Source organism: Rhineura floridana, chromosome 3, assembly GCF_030035675.1.
Source record: "Rhineura floridana isolate rRhiFlo1 chromosome 3, rRhiFlo1.hap2, whole genome shotgun sequence".
NCBI classification, from domain to species: Eukaryota; Metazoa; Chordata; class Lepidosauria; order Squamata; family Rhineuridae; genus Rhineura; species Rhineura floridana.
In genome coordinates this window covers 97,981,160-98,003,732 of record NC_084482.1, presented here as the reverse complement: position 1 = coordinate 98,003,732, position 22,573 = coordinate 97,981,160, and the positions used below count along the sequence as shown (strand labels likewise).

The window sequence follows — 22,573 nt, the reverse complement described above, 5'->3', positions numbered from 1 at the left end:
GTAGCCAATGTGTTCTTGGCAATCAGTATCTTCACAACATAGATGTAGTATCCCTTTTTCTGTGAAACGCTATGTACATAACCAGCATATTATAAATATAAAAAGGAAGATTAAAAATATTTCCCAATAAATATATACAGTTTTTTAAAAAATTAAGTCACCCCACAATAAGTAAAAGCAAACAAATTTTGTGTTCCCTTCCCGCTTCAAAAAAAGATGGTTCACTACTGTCAGTAGTTGTGCGTTTCCATTTCAAACCAGAAATCAGATTTGCTGGGAGTTTTGATATGGGTCTTGCTTACTGCTTGCCTAATTAAAGCAAGGCAGTTCTTGCACAGTCACTAAATTGTAGTGATTCCAGGTTGAAAAATAAAACTAGCAGAGACTTAAGATCAGCTTTTTTTTGCATGCAACAAATACTCAATTTGATTTGTTATATATTAGTGAACTATTGTTTTCCATTTAGCACCTTGTGGTTGTCAACAGAATAGGGGTTCTTCCATATTTCCCTCCTAGCAGAAATCTAACAGCTCCTCATGCAAGAATGTTGACCTTGTTATGAGTGTATAGATGAGGCTGGAAATAGCTGGCTACTGAAAATTGTGGGCAGTTTGTTACAAATATTAACCTCTAGCTCATCCCCCTCCACTCCAAAAGTACTTAACGCTAAAATAGACTTTTTTCTTTTTTAGAAATTTCTCTGTATTTACAAAAGCATGCAATTATACAGGAGACAAAAGTTGATCAGCAGCAATAAAAGTGAGAATTCAAATACTGAGCAAATGCCATTTGGCCAACAACAAATCCACCTTTCATGGGAGTTTGGGGTTGCATTGATATCTTGCATTTTTTTAAGAAAACAACCAACATATATAAATGCCATTTGATTAAGCAATATAATTTATTGATATAAAACGTGCTCAGAATCAACTGCATCTAAAATGTGTTACTGAAAAGAGGCCAGAACTCTCAAGAATCCTTTCTGTGGGACCTTCATAGAAAGAACAGGGATGCCAACGCATTTTAAGAATCAAAGCCTTAGGATGTAGTTACTCTGGAATAGCTTTACTGAAGTCAGTGGATTATCTCCATCTCAGCAATTGCAAATTAGAGATTTTCTTGTCACTGACAAAAAGAAATTCAGTTCAGGTACATGTGTGCATGCGCGCACACCCCCACCCCCACACACTCCACCTGAGACAGCAGCCAACTGATGCTGGATGAAGGGAATTTCCTATTTTTATATCCTCTAGCCAGGATGCATTCTTTGTTCCATGAAGCAAAAGAGAGCCTTAAAAAGGGGAGACTGGTAGGGTGCCCACTTTTCTATCTGTGCCTTAACTGCAGCTTGATATGCATCAATGAGCAGGTGGTAACAGACTTTTCATGCTGTAAAACAGGTGTGGGGAACCTTTGGCTCTTCAGCTGTTGCTAAACTACAGCTCCCATCAGAGGCAGCAAGCACAGCCCATAGCCAAAGATGATGGGAGCTGTAGTTCAGCATCATCTGGAGAAGCAAAAGTTCCCCACACCTCCTGTAAACCATAGCATGTGCTGATTTCTGCCTATCAAGGTCAATCATTTCTGTCTACAGGGGCCAATGGAAAAGGACTTATGGAACAGACAGATAGAAATACATTTTTCAATAGCTGTCTTCAATGTGTGTGGGGGGGAGGGAAATGAGGTGGTGGACAGCTGCTCCTCTTAAAGTGTCGAGAAGGTTAACTCTTTACTGCCAAAAGCCTACAGGTAATAAATAAAAGTTTGAAGAAGGGGGCCTGTGAACTGCATAGGAACAGGAATCCCGTTTCAGCTGCTGATGGACCTGCCAAGCCCATCTGATAATTATTATTGTGGTATGTAGACTTAGCAATCAACCTACACTAAGAACCAAACAGAAGAAGTCTTCAAATTGCCCTATAGAGTAGCTGTCTGCCTTTGCTCTGCAAAAATATTAAGAAATGTCCTTCAGAGTCCCACTGTATAAGTACGGATCACCACTTCATAACCCCTATATAATCCAAAGTGCTTCAGTTCCTGGAAAGAGAGGTTTTGCTTTGTTGAAAGCAAAAGTCTGACAACATGTTGTACTTGCACCACAGGTTTTGAAACTCCCTTCCTGTTTTTCTGCACTTCCCATGCCATACTCCTCTCTCCAGAGATCAAAATGGCTTCTCTGGTCTGCTGCCAACTTTCCCTTCAGGTGATGCTTTACAAATCACACTGTTTGTATTTTTACACCGGCATCCAGGCCGACTCACTTGGTCATAGCATCGCTGCGACAGCTTTACACAGCCGGTGGCTGGCAGGTAGCACAGCAAGCAGGGCAGGACCAGAGAGAGGGCACTCATGAAAGACCAGCGAGCACAGCAGTTTGAATGGGAGCAGGAACAGGGGTGGTCTGCACAGGAGCCCTCATCATCCTCATTGGTGCAGTGGTAAAAGATGCCCTTCACCAGACACATGCAGGTGGAATAATTAACCAGGTTCTGAGCTGAGCACAGGCACTCCTGGTTGCATACCCAACAGGAGGGCAAAGTCCTTGGAAGGGCACACTCCTTGCACTTGCATTTTCCACAGGCTTCACACAGCAAAAAGTGCTTGTCCAGCTCCTGAGAAGCAGGTCCCTTCAGATCCAGGGGTTTGCAATTAATTGCCTTGGGCTGTATCCGGACAGCCCTTGGGGAGGACTGGTCTGCCACTGGTGCTGGCACCATGTGATCCAAAAGCCTTTGATCTGATGATGTGCTACTGCTACTACTAATGGAGCTGGGCCGTCCACTGAAAGAGATCCATGGGTGGGTGATGTCCTGCTCGCATCGCTGTGGGTGGGTGGATTCATGGTGGCCCCGAGGATGTTTCTGAGCAGCCAGCTGGACCAGGGTAGGATTGTCTATGTAGTCATTCTCAATGTGTGTGGTCTTCATTTGGTCAATTGGCAGGATGGTTAGAGGGTGCTGCAGCCTGCCATAGGGGATACGACTGTCCAGGAGAGGCTGGACCACAGTAGCATTGGGAACCATGGTAATGCTGTGGGGCATCCGAGGCTCCATTGCTCAGGCTGTCCTTCAGCACCGGGAAACACAGCTTTTAAGTGTCCTGAAAAAGATTGAAGGAAAGGGAGAAAGAGCAAAAAGAGTTCAGGCATTAACTGTTACTGTCACAGTTTCATTGAAGCCTAATTGCTGTAGCTGTTCCTTTGCCAGGACTGGTCAAAGAGCCAGTTGCAGTGTAACTCTTTGTGGTGTCATCCCTGTGGAAGAGATAACATAGACTGTCACTGAGAGGACTTTGGCATGCATTGTGGTGGCATTTCAAGTGATGCTTGCCATCACAGGGAGCAGAACCAGCTCTTCTATTAGTTGGCCCTGTTGTTATTGCCACTCCCTGCCTGGCAAGGCTCTCTTCTATCATCTCCACCCTAGGAGCTAAGGGGGTCCTTCCTCAAAGTGAGGCATTCTGGAAGGGATGGCTATGAGAGTGCCTGTAACACCACTGTGGTTTGCTGCTTTGGCTAAAAATGCTGCCTAAACGTAGAAAGGAATGTTTAAAATCACCAAACATTAATGCATATTGTTGCCGTACATATTATTTTATTTATTAGATTTATATACCACCCTTCCTCCCAGTAGGAGCCCAAGGCAGCAAACAAAAACACCAAAAACACTCTAAAACATCATAAAAACAGGCTTTAAAATCTATTACAACAAAACATCCTTAAAATTATCCTTTAAAAAGGTTTAAAAACATTTTTAAGCTTTTTGTTGTTATGTGCCTTCATGCTGATCATGACTTATGGCAACGCTATGAATCAGTGACCTCCAATAGCATCTGTTGTGAACCACCCTGTTCAGATCTTGTAAGTTCAGGTCTGTGGCTTCCGTTATGGAATCAATCCATCTCTTCTTTGGCCTTCCTCTTTTTCTACTCCCTTCTGTTTTCCCCAGCATTTTTGTCTTTTCTAGTGAATCATGTCTTCTCATTATGCGTCCAAAGTATGATAACCTCAGTTTCATCATTCTAGCTTCTAGTGATAGTTCCGGTTTAATTTATTCTAACACCCAATTATTTGTCTTAAAGCTTAAAAAGCTTTAAAATATATTAAAAAGCAATTCCAACACAGTAGCAGACTGGGATAATGTCTCTACTTAAAAGGCTTGTTGAAAGAGGAAGGTTTTCAGTAGGCGCTGAAAAGATAACAGAGGTGGTGCCTGTGTAATATTTAAGGGGAGTTAATTCCACAGGTAGGTGCTGCCACACTAAAGGTCCATTTCCTATGTTGTGCGGAATGAACCTCCTGATAAGATGGTATCTGCAGGAAGCCCTCACCTGCAGAGCATCATGATTGACTTGGTATATAAGGGATAAGACGGTCTTTCGGGTATCCTTGTCTCAAGCTGTATAGGGCTTTGTACACCAAAAACAGAACCTTGAACTTATGGTTTTATGTAAACCACTGTGTGAGGGCCACCTCAAAAAAGTAGTATATTAATATCATAAATAAATAGATCTACCTTTGTGAGGTTTTTTTTTAAGATCAGTCATGTGAATATGCATACCAAGGCAACCAATCCAACACCAACCAAGCCTAGTAATCCTGTTTACACACATGTTCATACTGAACACTGTTAATTTCTTATGAGGCTATGTGTTGTGCATTAATTCCCAACTACAGGTTTCTTTTTTAATGACAACAAAAAGGGTGGGTGCCAAGTCCAAGCCTCTGAATTTACTGGTCTGTATTCAAATGCTTGTTTTGGTGAACACATACTTCCATCTAGGTCAGCCTTCCCCAACCTGATGCCCTCCAGTTATTTTGGACTACAACTCTCATCATTCCTGACCATTGGCTATGCTGGCTGGGATTGGTGGGAGTTAGAATTCAACAATATCTGGAGGATATCATATCAAGGAAGGTTGGTCTAGTTTTTCCTCTGCTGATCTTAATAGCAGCTGATAGGGCAGCACTGGCTCTGTCATATTACTTCTGTCATGTGAAAGTGTTGTTCTCTTTGGAAAGGAGGGTCAAAGTCCTCACTAATATTTTCATGTTGGCCTTGGGCTGCTGGAACTTCAGTGTAGCCCATTACTGGAACTAGGTCTACAAACACTGGGCTCAAAAATACAACATTTACCTCCTCTTTCCCATTCTCAGGAACTGAATAGCTGAGTAGCTGTGGAGAAAGAGGAACACTCAAGTCTACTGGCATCTTTAGAAGTACCTAAAACAGGGATGGCTAACCTGTAGACCTCCAGATGTTGTTAGACTGTAGCTCCCATCAGCACCAGCCACCATAGGCAATGGTTAGAACTAATGGGACTTGCAGTCTGGAGAACCATGTCAGCTATCCCTAGGCTAGAGCAGCTGCCCCCAACCTGGTATCCTCAAGATGTTTTTGACTACAGCCTCCATTAGCCCCAGCTCATGACCTTGGGCCAGTCATTTTCTTTCAGCCTCACAACAGGGTTGTCATCAGGTTAAAATGGGAGAAATGATATATGCTGCCCTGAGCTCCTCAGAGCAGGGGTGGGTATCTGTGGTCCTCCAGATGTTGTTGGACTACAACTCCCATCAGCCCTTACCATTGGCTACGGTGGCTGGAGATGATGGGAGATGGAGCCTAACAACATCTGGAGAGCTACGGGTTAGTACTCCTGTCTTAGAGAAAGAAGAGGGAGAAATGTATACAATGTTTAATAAATATTTCACTTGCTTTCCCCTGCACTAATGAATCTGATAAGGTAGCTTTAAAAAAAATTGAATGCAGGATGGAGGCATGTCTTGAGAGAAATATTGAGGGCAGCTATGTTAATGGGTGGGAGTGGTAAACTGATGGGGTAAAGGAAGAGACCTTTGGTGAGCTGGAGAAGGTGTTCATATTAGCAGGGCCAGCACCAGACCGCAGCAGGCCCTCAAAGGCGGCAGCAGCACCACAGCTGCTACTGTTGCCAGGAGGTTAAATAGGCCCAGCCACATCAGTGCACTGTGTGCACACACCTTCCATCACCCAAGATGGCATCAGGAGCATGTTGATGCCCCCACATCTTGTGTGATGGCAAGCATGCACGCCTAGCATGCTGACACAACCGGGCCTATTTAAGCCCCTGGTAGCAGTAATGCAATGTAAAAAGTGGCGCACCCAGCCAGCAGTGGAGGTGTTGTTTGGGAGGGTGGCTCCCACTCTGTGATCCACACCAGCATTGGGTCACGGGGTGCATGCTCTGTGACCTGATGCTAGCGCAGATTGCGGAGTGGGAGCTACACCCACTCAGCCCTGGCAGCAGGGGCCTTCAGCTAGTGCTCAACCTGGCTACCTGCTGGTGCTAGGCCTGTATATCAGCTGAGGGGACTTGTTGTCTGCAGAAGGGAGAGGGATTGCTAGGGCAGGACTAGTTTGTGGTAGGAGCCTTAGGGTGTAGAATTGGGAGAAGGATCTGGATGAAACTTCAGTGGCGGGGATGGGGAAAGGGGTACTATGTACTCTAGCCACATGCTTATTGGATGTACCTTCCTGATTGCCAGCTCTCAACCTCAGTTTCCTAATCTATAAACAGGAATAATAATGAGGGTTATTCATTTATTGAATTTGTAGTCTTTGTTCACTCCTTTTGCTGGAGGACCAAAAGGTTTGAGAAAAGCAAATTAAAAGCAAACATTTAAAATATCCACACATAAAAATCAAGGGTGGGGAGAACAAAGTATGTGGAATATGAAAACCCCTACTCCCTGTAATTCTGGTCAAGCACAAGTGTTATCATCTTACCGTGAACTATTTTATGAATGGGAGATGGAAAACTGATTGTTAGGTTTAGAAAGGTTGGCTGTTCATCCACCCAAATGAAAACACAGAATCCCCAACTGCAGAAGTAAAGAAAAACAAACAGCCACACCATCCTAATGTTTACATCAGCAGTTTTCAACATCTCATGCATGGAATTCACATGTTAACTCATGCCCTAAACATTAACTTCACTTTATTATTTTTTCATTATTACATTTATATCACACTCTTCCTCCCAAAGGAGCCAAGGGCAGTATAACAATAATCAAAAGCTATAAGCAATGTTTACTTCAGCTCTATCCCACTTGCTTGGAAGAGGCAGAATGGCATAGAGATATGGAGCAGTGATATAATGGGTACTTAGTGGTTAAGGTGTTGGACTATGACCTGGGAGACCAGGGTTCGAATCCCCACATAGCCATGAAGCTCATTGGGTGACCTTGGGCTAGTCACTGCCGTTCAGCCTCATGAAAACCGTAGTCATAGGGTCACCATAAGTTGGAATCGACTTGAAGGCAGTACATTTACATTTTTACATTCCTTGCCCCAACACTGTCTAACTTCAAATCAGTAACTTCTTGTGAAGGACATAGCTGCAGTCACACACAATACAGTCCCTCCCTTCCTCTGATGCAAACATAAGGAGCAGATTGCCACTTCCATTTTAGATTGCTGACAGTTTAGTGCTATATTCAAACCCTAAACTGTGGTTAATCTTAACTATGGTTTGTTGAAGCAAATCAGCTTCATAACCTATGGTTTAAAGTTGGCTTGGCCATAGTTAAGATTAACCACCGTTTCGATTTCAGACCTAATGCTAAACGGTGGGCAATCTAAAATGGAAGTAAAAGCTTTTGATCTCCTACTTGTGACTGCTGAAGGAGGAGCAGGGAGTGCATAAGCACTAAGTCTCACTTCAGCTCCTTCTTCAGCATTAAGAAAGAGGCTCACTTCAGCTCCTTCAGTGTTAAGATCACACACAGCCAATGTTTTCTGCTATTTCACATCCCACTTGCCAGTAACAGCAACACGTAGAAGATAAATTTCTTAAAAGCAGATCTCTTAGGTTCAGTTTGGGAAGAAGGGTGGGATAAATTGTTGCTAGTCCTCAGTGCATGATTAGAAAGTAACAGAAGGCTAAAATAACTTCAGAGAGCAGATAGTAGATGTATGCAAGCAGAGCTTGGTGACCTAGCTGAAAATTGGAGTAGAGGGCCCCAAATCCTTTCAAATATTTAGACTATTTTTCATCCAAACACCAAGCAGCATAGTATTTGATTTAAATGCTGTTTACTAGCTGACCCATCTATTGCTAGTCTCTAATTTCATTGGAAGAGTGCAATTTATACTGGAGCCCATCCAGAGATTCAACTGTAGTGTAGGACATGAAACCACAGGAAGCAACTAAACTTAAATCAAAGAGCGGAAATGGCTTGGTTCAAATTTAGAGAGTACACATTGTTTTCTGGTGGAGCTGTCACTTCCTTGCAGTGACCTTTATATTATTTATTAATTATGCTTTTTAAAGATCAACTTAAAGAAGCAGCCAACCAAACCTACTCCTAGCTAAGGGTAAGTAGGGAGGCTGTTGAATTGTGTGGAAGCAAAGAAATGCTTTAATGAGCAAGCATGGAGGAAAACTAGAGGTTCTAGTAGCCAGAGAAAAAGATGAGGACAAGCATAGTGAACCTCATAATAAGTAATGCACACACAGAGAGAAAAGAGAAATAACTCAAAATACCAGCTAGAGACACAGACACATGGCACATTTAGAGGTGTAATTCTGTATGCATCTAGATATAAGCCACATTAAGTTCAATGGAACTTACTTTTGTCTAGGACTGCAACCCTAAGCATTTTAAAGTCTTTCTTACTTCAAATAGGAGAGCATATGCTTAAATCACTCTCCCCTATGAAACCAGTGGGATGTAAAATGCTTTACTTTGGTTAGATTTTGGTTCTCTGCCCATAGAATTAAACAGATGTACCTTTAAAAACAGAACTTTTTTTCTCTTGAGGGATGAGTGTTCCTTCCTCTTCTTCTTCATTTCAAAATGTATTGGGGCAGATGTCCTTTATCAGCAATTGCAGTGCTGACCTTAGCTGTCTGCTTTGCCTCTTCTCCCAAAATCTTTAGGCAGGCTTTCCAGCTTTTTTTAAAAAAAAATAGTATGGCTGATTCATTTAAACATTTATTTGGCACCTTTTCATTTTATCCAAGAGGAAAATGCATTTTAAAAGAGCTACCAAAAAATGCTCCAAGGTGGGTGGGTTTGTGATGCTGCAAACACCAGCCAATCAGTGCTGAGCATAGTAGGTTTCTACTGCAAACTGGCAGAACCAGTTTCTCCTGAGCTTAATCCTGGATAGGGAATTTTATGCCTCTATATAGAACAGTGACTGTGCTTCTGCAGCAGCAGTAACAGTACATATGCTCTTAGCTGATCGTCAACAAGTACTTGGTGTGGATAAGGGAATAGCATGGAACTAAGAATAGAATAGGGCCCTGCTTTGCGGCGCTCCACTTTGCAGTGTTCCACCGATATGGCGGTTGTCAATTGCAGAAAGGCCCCGCTCCTGCGGCGCTTGTTCCTCTTTTACAGCATTTTTCGGGCATTGGGCACCGTTTTAGACAATGTTAGTCAATGCGTTCCGCTTTACGGCAGATTTCGCTTGGCGGCGGCAGTCCGGAACGGAACCTGCCATATGAGCTGGGCCCTACTGTAAAACTAATTTCAACGGTTTTCTATGAGGAACAAAAACTGTGTACCACAACAGCATAATTATTTGGTTCAGTCTTTTGGAGCACTGGGCACTTCCAATCTGAGGAAGCTCCAGCTACTGCCAGGACATATTGCACATAATTTTTCTTGATAACTTTACAGTATACTGGAAGCTTGATAGCAACGTGTGCAGAGGAAGTCCAGCAACAAGAAGGTAAAAGTTGTCTCTGGCCAACAGTGAATAAGCTTCTGGTGCCATTGCCCTTTATGCCAATGCCATATTTTAACAATACTTTGAGGAAAAGTCAATCACTCAATATTAATAATCTGATCCTTTAAAAAAAAAGCTGTTGTCAACTAACCTCTTGAAGTTAGGAATTTTAAAATTCCTGTAATCCTCTACAAAAAAAAGCTTGATCAAAAAAGCTACATGCACAACCAAAAAACTGCCAATAAGTGTGGATTTAGGGAAATTTGCATTTTTTTTTTTGCTTAAAGGTCCAATGTCAAAGGTATTTATTGAAGGTTGGAATGTATTATCCGTAATACAGAGTTAATTGCCTGCCTGGATTATATGCAGGAAAACTATGCAGCTTAAAGATTTGTATTATTTTTGTTGAGGAGCTGGCTTTCAGCTTTGACTATTGACTATTATGACAATGCTGATATAAACAGATAAAAGCAGTAAGGTTAAGACAGCTCACCCCTTGCCCTTTATTTCAGTGTCAATAGACTCATCCGATCAGACTTGAAAGAATATACCTTTAACTGGAACATTAAACATGTATTGTATAGCTTTTGAAACGAAATGTATAGCTGTGCAGAAAGTGTTATGGCTAACAAGACCATTGTAATTAGACAGTTACCACCACCTTTGTAAACTGAATTTTAACTAAGTACATATGCAGAAACCCTAGGTACCACATTTCATCCTGGATAGCATCACTTTAGAATGCAAGTGCGAGAATGTATTGAATGTTTCCCATTTTAAAAAAAAGTTTGCTGCAGATGGAAAACTCAAGAGTATTTGTCCCTATCTTTTTCCTGACATGCTAGCTTTCCACATGCATGAAAGTTTTTTTAAAAGCCTACAATGATGTATGGAACATCAAACATACAGTTCTCCACCAGCATTCTGAAGAGTGGGACTTCATGCTATTTCTGCACATTTGAAATGGCTCCAAACTAAGAAGCATTATGGGCTTATGCACAATGAAGAAAATAGCAAAGGAGCCCCTACACAACAAACACACATTCATTTTGTTTGTTACAATTAGGTTTTCCAGTTTGTTTGGTAGCTTTCACTGAAGATCCTTGACATCAGTCCCAAAAAGGTGTTATTTCAGCTCATGTTATATATGTAATGCATTGTATTATTTTGCTACATCTGGATTCCATCCATCCCTCCAAATGGATCTCAGTGGTTTACATGGGGTTGATGTGGTCTCCCATTCAAGGACATGGGCTTGTCCAGACCAGCTTAGCCTCAGGAGATGGAACTACATCTTCAGGCCATTCACTGATCTACTTTTAAGATGGGCACAACAGCCAAAGTTTGAAATGACTAAACATGAAGGACATAAAGGGACACACAAAGACAGAAGCAAGATATAACAAATTCTGCTTTGAAGGTAGAAGTTATTCCATGTAAGTATGAACTAGACATGTGCTTTAGCCCAGTTGGAAGACCCTAGCTTTCCCCCCAAGTATTCTAATTCTTGCCATATTGTAAACTACATTACTGCTAGCTAAACATTTGTTTGCTGATGTGGTAAGTCAGAGGAAGCTGATTTTAACACTGTTTGCAAGTTCTGGGTGTTTTAGGTGACCTTGGAAGACCTGATGGGAGATCTTAGGCTCTGTGTTATGCAGGAGACAAAAACTGAGCCCCTACTAGGCATATTGGACTAAAACACTGAAAGCTTAGCACTGAAGTGCATGTAATGTGCAACAAGTTGACAACTAGTAAAATATTTCAAAAGGCATTTCAAAAGGCCATACAGAGAAGTGGTATATTTGGCCATGGGGTCTATATGCCTTTATACAAATCACTTCACATACACAATCATTCACATATCACTGTAAGCCACAATTAAGTGCAACTCTGGTTTAAAGGTGAGCACTGGTGCATGGAGGCTAAAATTGGAGGCACTTCATTCCTCACCCGTGCCTGCTCCTGGTGCATTAACAAGAGCTAAGCCAGGATTTGTATTAGCATTACATCCAAACCCAGGCTTGCCAAACAAACCATGAGCAGAACTCCATGAACAGATCTTAGATACAGCTCAAGATTCAGATGTCACATGGCAGGGGCAGAGCAAAGCACCCATGATTTTAGCCTTTTAGCCCTGTGCACCACCATAGTGTGTGTTCACTTTAAACTATAGTTTAGCGTGACACGCAAACCAGGCTAGAGAGTATTGGGGCAGAATTGGGGGGGGGCAGAGCTCAACGCTAAAGCTGGACACTAAGTTTTACAGGTCAAAAAAGAGGCAGGGAGGGAGGCCTTGTCCCTTCAATTTTTCTGGTGACGTCTCCAAGCACAAAAGAGAGAGATTCAGGTTAGATGTGAGTGTTTTGTCAATTGTACAGCCATCTCAGCATTTCAGTAAGCAGCATTAGGAGGCATTCAGAGATGCAATAGCAGTTTCAAAATTACAGAGGGCCACGCTGTGACCTCTTTTTAAACCACTAGCATTTGACTCCCTAATTCAACCTTGCTATGGGGCTTTTCAAGGGATTGCCAGTGCAATGGGGCAAGAAAGGGCAGATCTTGTTATAACTTGTCTTAGATGCATTGCCACTGCTCTCCAAACTTGGTATTTCACCTCAGGATTTGAGTCAAGCACACTCAGGTTCAACACAAGCTGAAGTTCAAACGTTGCCCTTTAAAGACACAGCCCAATAATCAAGTAGTGTTTCAGACTGCTGTCCTTAAGTATGCCTATGTACAAGCTCTCACAGATTTAAAATGAAAATTGATTGAAACTGAATTCTCTTATAGTCATAAGAATCCTGTTTCTGAGAATGGAAATTGATACAAGTAGCACTGTAAACTGGAGCCCCCAAACTAAGAAAAGTAAATTAGGTACAGTAATTGTAATAGGAACACCAGCTAAAGTATGAATTTTTGAATCTGTGTTTGGTTTCCTCCAGCAAAACTCATATCACATGCAAGTTACTTCCAGAAGATGACAGATCATTTCAAGTAATCTCTCAGAAGTTTCAAATCCTTGTTTTCCCCATTTTAACCACATCTGCTGAACTTCCCTATATGCGATGAGGATTTACAGTGACCCAGGAAGGGCACAGAGAAGGATCTTTCCCTACTTTAGATTTGTCAAGAGAGAATAGGACAAACTGCAGATCCTCCCAAAATTGCATTTAAGTCAATAATATACTGTCATAAAAACAAAAAACTCCTTATTTGCCTGTGGGGGAAAAATAAGACATCAAGTCCTTCTTATTATGTATTCCACACTTCCATGGGTCAAGCTCACATCTCCTTAGCTTCAGCAGGGCTAAAGCATTGGGTACTCCCCCGCTGTTGAATACAGAATGCAATGAGGAGAGAATGATAGTGATCAGTTTATAATTGATAATCCATCCATTATAAATACAAATATGAATTTGACTCCCACAAAAATATAGCACACAGAACATAAGGCAGCCTTTACTGGTCTGGTGCCCTTCAGATGTTTTGGACTGCAACCATACGGGCTGGGGCTGATGGGAGTTGTAGTCAAAAACATCTGGAAGGCACCAGGTTGGTGAAGACTGCCATAATGCAAGTCCCAGAAAGATGCACCTTGCTGGGAAGTCACCAACCAACATTGTCAGGCTCCTCCCTCCATTGTCACCTATCAGCAGCCTTTTCATTGTCACCTAGCAGCAGCCGAGGGACAGATGGGATGCAGGGCCCACTCCATCAGCGCACCTGAGGCCAGCAAATTATGGCACCTCCTGTCCTTGAACACTTTCCATTTCAGTAGGACATCACAAGAACTCTACAAGTAAAAACTATGCCTGAGTTTGCTTTTTTCCTCCTCCTTCCCAAACCCCTTTCCTTTTATGTAGTGTCCTTTAGATTGAAAGCCTGAGGCCAGGAACTTGTTATCGATATTTTGTACGCCATTCTTGACAGCCTTTTTTTTTTCAGCTGAAGAACTGGGGCGTGGGAGGGAAATGCTTTAAATAAGTAACAAATGGAGCATTAACCAAGAGCCAGAACGGTGTTAAGAGTGTTGGATATAGACAATGGAGACCTGGGTTCAAATATGCAGTCAGCCAGGAAGCTCAATCAGTGACCTTGGGCTAATTGCTATCTCCCAGCCTAAGCTACCTCACAGGGTTGTTGTGAGGATAAAGTGGGGGAAACCATTATATGCCTCGAGTTCCCTGAAAGAATGGCTGGGAATAAATAAATAAGCCTGTACAGACTGCTAAACCTTAGAAGAAAAAATGGGGTTGACAACAGAAATATTAAAAAAAAAATGCAACCCACCAGACACACTGCCCTGGAAATTCATTTCAGAGGGTCTTCTGTGTACATGCCCTATTGAAATAAACCAGGTGTGCAACAATGGTACCCAGTGGGCTAAGCACTGTGTTAAGATGTATGCTGAAATAACAAGGATAGCTGTCTGTAAATATCCAAGGCTAATAATAGTTCCAGTGCAAATCAGTCTGTTGTACAAGAAGTAGATCCATTACATATGGAAATCTGTCAGACATTTCCTTCTTTCTGTACTGCTTCCAAGGCAGAGAGTGCGAGAACCCAGAGATCCCTAGAACATTCACACACTCTTATGGTCAGGATTTAGAAATAGCAGCATACTTCTCAGGTAGTGCAGCAGACCTTAGCTTCAAGCCCTGAACTGTGACAATGTCTTGGCATGGATGGAGCACTCAATGGTGCATGACAGCACCTCTCAAATGGATGACTTAAATTAACTGGTTATATGTTTTAAACACACTGAGCTATAACACCACTCCTTTCCATCAGTAGGAAATGCATCCATCCAGTGCGGTTGCCTTCCTTTCAATGGCTTGTCCAAAATGGGGCTCTGACCACCAAAGTGCCATCACCTCAGGCAAAACGGGAAATATGTATAGGAACCACTGTAGTACAGTCATGGGTTTCTATCACCTCTTTCATCCAGAAATCTATGCACACTAACTTGGGAGTGGCTTCCAGTCAGAGTACCAATTACATAGCAGAGGAAAAAATCAGATGTACAGTCTAAAATTAGTTTGCATTCACATAATTAGGTTAAAGACAAAACTTAAGACTTTTTTTCCAAACCACCCCCTAGCCCTTTCTTCTCCAGAACCTTTGGAAACATTCCATTACTTACTCAAAATGAAAAGGAGTGGGCTTTCCATTTTTATGTAATTTATATCCCATCTTTCCTCCAAGGAAGTGTACATGGTTCTTCCCTCCAGTTCTTTTTATGTTAACAACAACCCTGTGTGGTAGGTTAGGCCAAGAGATAGTGATTGGCCCAACGTGAGCTTCATGGCCGGGTGGGGATTCAAACCTGGGCCACCCTAGCCCAACACTGTAACCACACTGGCTCATAATCATAACCTCTCTTTTCCATCATCATAACCCCTTACTATAAACCCAAGTAAGAAGCTTGCATGTTTCATAGGATGCTACCCAAGAATTATATTTCAAACAGAAGCATATGAGCACTATCTGGTTAAGGACTTCCAAGTCCAATTGAGCTTGACTGTACCCTCAGAATTGATTAAGGTATATCTAATGATGATTATAGAGCCAGTTTGGTGTAGCGGTTAAGGTGTTGAACTACAACCTGGGAGACCAGGGTTTGAATCCCCACATAGCAATGAAGCTTACTGGGTGACCTTGGGCCAGTCACTGCCTCTCAGCCTCATGAAAACCCTATTCATAGCGTCGCTGTAAGTCGGAATCGACTTGAAGGCAGTACATTTACATTTTTTAATGATGATTATGAAGGAGAATGCAAAGCCATGCTAATGTCAGTCATGAGAAACTTGGAAAAACCTTTAAGTTACCTCCCCCCCTGAAGAAAAGTGGTCAAGAAAGAGTAGAAGCCTTCTGAACTGAGCAAACGTGCAATAGCTATGGAACTTTTAACTGCTCTTGCTGAATGTCCCAGAGAAGCCTGGCATGAATTGAGAGGGAATAAGAAAGTATTCATTCCTCTTGAACAAAAGAACTTCTGGAAATGAGAAAGGCAACAGGGAAAGAATCTGAAGAGAAGGTTCTTGCTTTTCTGAGCAAATGCAGGGTGCACATTGTTTGTGCAATAATGAAAACAGGATACAGCTTACCTGTCAAGAGGGGTCAAGCAATTGTCATGCTGCACAGGAATAGTAAAAGATGCTATAGCAAGTTCATTTTAAAAAGCCAAAACACCATCACACAAGCAGGTGTCACTCCAATAAGCTATCATTAGGCTGCATTAATAGAAGAATAGTTTCCAAATTGCATGAAGTATTAGTCCTTGTCTGTTCGGCACTGGTTAGGCCTCATCTTGAGTACTGCATCCAGTTCTGGACACTAGAAGGATGCAGACAAAATGGAACAAGTTCAGAGGAGAGCAACAAAAATGATTGGGGATTAGAAACAAAGCCCTATGAGGAGAGACTGAAAGAAATGGGCATGTTTAGCCTGGAGAAGAGAAGACTGAGGGGAGATATGATAGCACCCTTCAAGTACTTGAAAGGTTGCCATACAGAGGAGGGCCAGGATGTATTCTCAATCATCCTAGAGTGCAGGTCACAGAATTATAGGCTCAAGTTGCAGGAAGCCAGATTTCAACTGAACATCAGAAAAACCTCCTAACTGTTAGAGCAGTACAACAATGCAACCAATTACCTAGGGAGGTGGTGGGCTTTCCAACACTGGAGGCATTCAAGAGGCAGCTGGACAGCCACCTGTTGGTATGCTTTAATTTGGATTTCTGCATTGAGCAGGGGGATGGACTCGATGGCCTTATAGGCCCCTTTAAACTTTATAATTCTATGATTGATGGGATAATGGCTGCAATCTCACATCTGTCCCTGAGCTAGTAAACCTTCTGGAAGCAAAGCAGAAGGAATCCCTAGCTGGAAGTTCAGATGATTTCCAAGCAAATATCTAATGGGACAATGGGGCCTCATTACCTCCGCCTCCATTGCTCTGCACTTTGTGTGGTCCTATGGGGAACAGTTGAAAAAGCTGGGTATATTTCGCCTGGAGAAGGGAAGATTATATGGAGATATGATAGCCAGTCTCAAATATCTGAAGGGCTGGCCTACAGAAGATGAAGCAGACTTGTGCTTCATTGCCCGAGATGGCAGGACTAGAACTAATAGATTGAAATGTAGGAAAAGGGGTTTTGGCTAACTATTGGGATAAACTTCCTGACTGAAAGAGAGACTGCCTCTGGAAGTGGTGGGTTCTCCTTTGCTGGAGGCTTCCAAGCAGAACTTGGAAGGCCTACTGTCAGAGATGCAGCAGTTGAATCCTGCATTGAGCAGGGGGTGAGCCTAGATGTCCTTTAAGATCATCCCAGCTCTTAGGATTTGGACTGCTGTAAGCATTTTGTTTTATACAGTTACCAGAGAATGTAAAGTGTCACCTTTCAGAAGGAGAGGACCCAGCTGGATCAGACCAAAATATCTACCTAGAACCATTCTGATTCTATATTGTGATGCATTTTGGAGGGAGGGTAATTATACTACAAGCCTTTCTAGGTCTGACTGTGTGGACAGCAGCTTGAAAACCAATCCTTGACTAAAAAGATGCAGAGGGAAGACTGAATCACAGTGCAGGAAAACCCTGAAGGGCATCGGAAGGATTTCGCAGCTCACCTTTCACTGGAAGGAAGCAACTGAGATTCTCTTGAACTGACCAAGCCAACGGTAGCAAAGGAGCAGTTGTTAACAAGACTCAAATTACTTGTAAGCGCTGCGGGAGAAGGGGGGCAGAAAGGAAAAGTCAGCCTCCACCTTCACAATATCTAAGCGTGTTAAAAGACTATAAGCTACTTTAAAGCAGGCCCTTGAAATGTATCAGCAGGTGTGCATTAAAGGATTTGCTTCCAACCCCATATTATATCTTATTAGGTCTGAACGACATCCTTTGGTAAAGCAAACTGGTTTCAGATTTCTTCATCGACTATTTCATATTTTCCATGCCCTACTAAATCAAGGGAATTGAGTGGCTCTTGCGTGCAGTAGCCTTGCCTTTTGGGAGAAGCTGAGTAAATAAGCTTGACAAGAAAGACGAAGTCCTTGAGAAGAGTCATACCAGTGAAGGCATAAAGTGGGTGTTGGCAATGATGGAAGTTGGAGTGACTGAACAACCATTCTGGAGGATTGTGGCCAACTGTTCTTTATTGCCATTCAAATGCTGGCACTTAAAAAAAAAAAAGATATCCAGTTCTCTGGGAACTCATTTTTGTCCTCCAATGTGTGCCAAACAATACTTGATTTCAAAGTGACAAACATATCAGAGCTTTTGGCTATTAATGATTGAGATGCCAAAGTACTTGAGCCTGTAGTAAGTGCCTAGCCCTAAGCACACTTACGAGGCACATTGAATGCAGTGGGCCTTGCTCCTGAGTAAGCATGTTTAGGAGCAGCTTTCAAGGCTTTTAGGGTTGCCACAACCTCCACAATCCCATCTGTAAAAGGGGAGAGGCAAATTTAATAACACAGAACCTGGTAAATGATGCTCTCGGTACTTTAATGAATTTGATGCTTAATTGGAGCCAGAAAACTGGGGGGGAAATCAATATTGTGAGGGAATAAATAAAAAAGGCCCCTTGCTGCGATTTTTTTGAAGTCACATATCATCCTGCATAAAGAGTGTTAGTCGTGACTTAATATAAACACTTTTGTTTTTATACTTTAAGAGATTAGCCATAGTTCTCCCCAGCCACCGAGAAGATGGCATTGATTTTAAAATGAGTTTTATTTAATGTGGCAATACCGAACCAGAACACATGATATGAATGGGACAGAGTAGGTTGTAGAAAGCAACATATTTATCCAATGGAGACATCCTCAGAAGGGAGATAGCTTGAGAACAATCACTTTTCCCCCTACACACTTTTCTATCATTCATATCATATTTAAAGGACAAGTGAGTTGGTGAAAGCAAGCCCGTGGAAGAAATCATTGTGATTCAGTGTGCAAGTTTACAATACTCCTTTTAAACACATCGAGGAAGCTATGTTAAATATTGAACATACCGATTAGGGATGCGGGGGGGGGGGGAGAGGAGACTGAAGAGAGGAGGGGAAGCTTTAAAACCCAAGCTGAAGATCTCTGCAAACAGCCCATCTTCTCTTTTGCAGCCATTCAAAGAAAGGATCTGAACAACAGCATTAGAAAGTACTCCATTTTTTAAAAAACCAAATAATCTCAAAGCAGGGAGGGTGGGCTGGAAAACCATCTGAGCAAACCTCCTTTTCTACCTCACCTAAGTTTAGCAAGGGAAGATTTGACATTGACATTTCAAGCCCCTTGGGAAGGTTGGGTTGCAGGAACGTCAAGCTCCTTTGCAATGCAATGCACGCTATCCACTCAAGGAAAAAAAAAGAGGGGGGTAAGAGATTGATTGCCTCCCCCACCCAGGATTCATACCGATGATGCCCATCTGCACGTCCACTGACGAGGTCTGCAGTTCTGTGCCGGGCTGGCCCTCCTTTCAGACCTCCCTCGCCTTACACCTCGGTGCTTCTACTGCTGCCTCGATTGCCTGCCGTGGTCCTGGGTGGACAGCCAGACCTGCCAGGGGTTCTAGGCTCCTCTGGATCTGCGAGGCTGTGTGACGCCACGGCTAGTTCCAGCAAAAAACGCAAGCCTAGCCTATTAGCTATCTGTACTACGCAATAGGTCGAGAAGGCCCTAGCAAGAGATCCATGCTTTATTTTTCCCTTCTCTCTTTCCTCCCCCCCATGCTTGCTGCGCACAGGTACAGAAGAGACCTTGGCGCACCCACCTTGCGCAGTTTTATTCCAGCCCAAGATACAATCCCAGTCGAATCTCCAAGTTCAAAGCCGGAGCAGCACCCACACCCACATACACAAAACAGCCCTCCCTGCGACCCCCCCCCCAGGAGAGGGGGAGGTGGATGAACAAAAGGTTCAAAAGGGAGACTGAAATAAAATTAAAGAGAGGGAGGGAGGCGGCGGCACTGCAGGGCTGTTCCCTGAAAGCCAAATGCACGGGAGCAAAGGTCAGGCAGTAAGGAGCCGACGCTCCAGCGGCTCGCCTCTAAAGTGCCCTATTATGGAGAAGGCTCCGGAGCCACTTCAGGCTAACGAGACAGACGCAAAGAGACGCAAACGGAGAAGACGGTCGGCTCGCAAGCGCTCGGGTACCTCTCGGTTTGTCAACCCGGAGGCGCGCGTGGGTTTAGTCATTCCTTTCGCAGCAAACGGGAATGAGATTCCGTTCCCCCTTCCCCCGCCGAAAAAGACAAACTCCGCTTGGACTGGGGAAGGGGATTGTTAAGATTTTTTTTAAAGGAAGAGAATCCTAAAACACGTCCCGATAGCCGCTAAAATACTGTCTGCATGCCCAAGTGCCGATGTTAATGAGAACGGCAAGCGATCGCAGTAACGCCAAGCCAAAATGATAATTCACCAGCAGAGCACCAATAATAATTATTTTTAATTGATACTTAGCTTTATCTTAAAAAAAAAAAAAGGTAAGTGAGCGACACACACCTTTCTCGCAGAAAAGTCAACCAGAAAGGGAACAGAATAATTCCCCTACGGGGCATTATTTTTCTTTCACCCCGTGTATTTACCCGCAAAGGTGAATTTCCTACTTACTTTAAATAATCCAGCCGAGATCATCTCTCAACAGGCGAGTTAATCCTAAATCCGAGACGGATGACGAGCTGTACCTGCGAGGGGGGGGGGGAAATTGGCACGGAACACCCCCGGGTTCTCAAGGAACGACCTACAAGTGCTGCGCTGTCAGCAGCAGCCGTCGCTTCCCCTTGCTTCGCCTCGCTGTTGCAACAACTGCTGCCTGGGAAAATGGCTATTTTATGAATGGGAGGGAAAGGACCTCTTCTGCGCATGCTTATCCTCCCAATTCTATGAATGGGTGGGCACTGGAGTTCCAGAGCGCATGCTCCGCTCTCATTATGAATGGGGGGCCGGAAGGGAACTTGTTGCAAGTTAAGGATGGATGGTAGGTTGGTGCTTTAAAAAAAAAATGAATGAAAGGAGGCAGCTGCAGCCAGCTGCGCATGCACCACACTCACCAAGTCTTGGGCTGAAGGTAAAAGCAAAACTGCAGTGGAGGGAGGGAGTGGATGTACAGTTCAGAGAGAAAGAAAGGGAACTCCGACGTGGTGGAAGGATGTAATTTATCTCTTGGACATACAGCGGAAGGCTTGACTTACGCACTAATGATTAAGAGATGAGCTTGTGACGATGTTTAAAAGAGATGCTCCGTGCGGATGAATGCTGTTGGTTCTGATCCTTTACCGGCTGTTTCTCCTTGCAGCTGCTATAGAGTTCCTACCCCTCCCTTCCCAGGCACGCTAGCCCCGTTTACTGTCATGACAGCTTGCAGCCCACCCTCTCTGTAGCCAGCCGAGAACAATCAAGGGCGATCCCGGTGCCGCGGTGGCGATGCCTTCTGATTTTGCCCTTTCAAGTGCGGCGAAGGCCTTTCTGTTTGTGGATTTGAAGCCGACAGTTTGAAGTGGCCTTCTCAAAGGAAAGCGGGGGGGGGGAGAGACCATTGCCCTCTTCCCGCCTCACTTGAATAAGGCTGCCATTTCTGCTGTGTCCATCCAGGCTCTATTTATTTCCCAAGGGCCACTAAAGTGACAGGAAAAACAACCACCTGAAATTCCTTTTGCTTTCTTACATTTCTTTTCATTTCAAGTAGCTTTGAACCTTTTTCAGTCTAGAAATACAGTGCAGTGGCATTACTGTATATAGGCAAAGGCCTTTGCAATCTCTCCGTCCATGCATTACTTTTTAAAAACAACAACACACTATCAGACATAACATTGATCAAGGTTAAAGTCAAAGTTAAAATATTGCAATTAAAAATCCATCCTGTAGTAAGCATCCTAGAAGAATGTCAGGCAGTAAAGCATTTAGGAAGTACATGGATTTTAGTGCCAGGGCGTGTGTGTGTGTGTCAGAGAGAGAGAGAGAAAACGTGTTTTTCACTCAGAGGAAAAATGTATGGCTGAAAAGGAATACTGTTTCCGTAATTCCCCAAACCTCCCTTTCCATTTACAGGGGTGAAGGTTCTTAACTGCTCCCTTCATCTTGTTGTAGGGAATGAAGGAGAAAATGGCAAAAAGGCAAACTTGGGACAGAATATACTGGCATCATGTAATCCAGGGCACTCGCTGTCCTCAGAACCTCTTTCCAAAGCAATGGCTCACCCTCCATCATGAGAAGCAAGAGCATATGTCAAGGGCCTAGCCCTCACCACTGAGAAACTATAACACCCCACATAAATCCAGGATGAGGCAAAATGTAGTGGAGGGGATGGGAAGGGAGATGTGTTCCTTCCAGCAAAACTAGTTGTCCATGTAACATCACCAAGTTTCAGAGAACTTTATGGGAGTCCTGGTAAAACTTGGCATTTACTTCCAGGGTGGTGGTGCTAGGTGGTGGATCAGTAGGGCTCTCAGGACAAAGGACAAAGAATACTTCTAAACAGACTTGAGTTTTGCATCCCACTCTCTCTGTGTGTTTTAATTGTAAGCAGAGAAAGAAAGCACAGGAAGATTCCTTGATCTCTCGGTGTTTATTTCTGCATGTAGTTGAATTACCTCTGTTGGTTCAGCTAAACAATCTTGTAGCCAAACGTGTGTGTGTGTATGATTCTATGATACATGTAATCTCCTGGTTAACAAATTAATTGACATTTATGTAGCCCAAATGCACAGTTCTATGTAGACCAGAGTCCCTGATGGAACAAGCAGACCAAACCTAAATGAAACCTAGTGACATAGTTGCTTATCTGAAATTGTTGATATCCTTGACCACTGTAAAGAACACCAGTCTTAACTGGGGAGATCTGGCTTCAGTTCAAGTTCAA

The 22,573-nt window shown here is 43.2% G+C and overlaps 1 protein-coding gene across 6 annotated transcripts; it reads right to left on the bottom strand.

The window, feature by feature from the left end:
* Positions 1-882: 882 nt before the first annotated feature.
* On the bottom strand, positions 883-20,650 carry SPRY4 (sprouty RTK signaling antagonist 4). 6 transcript variants are annotated; one of them, XM_061617002.1, is made up of 5 exons: positions 20,326-20,650; positions 17,351-17,447; positions 15,827-16,055; positions 8,771-8,932; positions 883-3,099 (listed from the first exon to the last, which is right to left on the bottom strand). In XM_061617002.1, the coding sequence occupies exon 5, from the start codon at positions 3,051-3,053 to the stop codon at positions 2,163-2,165; it is 891 nt and encodes a 296-aa protein (XP_061472986.1). In that variant the 5' UTR covers positions 3,054-3,099; positions 8,771-8,932; positions 15,827-16,055; positions 17,351-17,447; positions 20,326-20,650; the 3' UTR covers positions 883-2,162. The 6 variants fall into 6 exon arrangements, with proteins under 6 accessions (XP_061472986.1, XP_061472988.1, XP_061472989.1 ...); XM_061617004.1 differs by lacking the exon at positions 20,326-20,650 and adding an exon at positions 19,130-19,309; XM_061617005.1 differs by lacking the exon at positions 8,771-8,932.
* Positions 20,651-22,573: the final 1,923 nt, after the last annotated feature.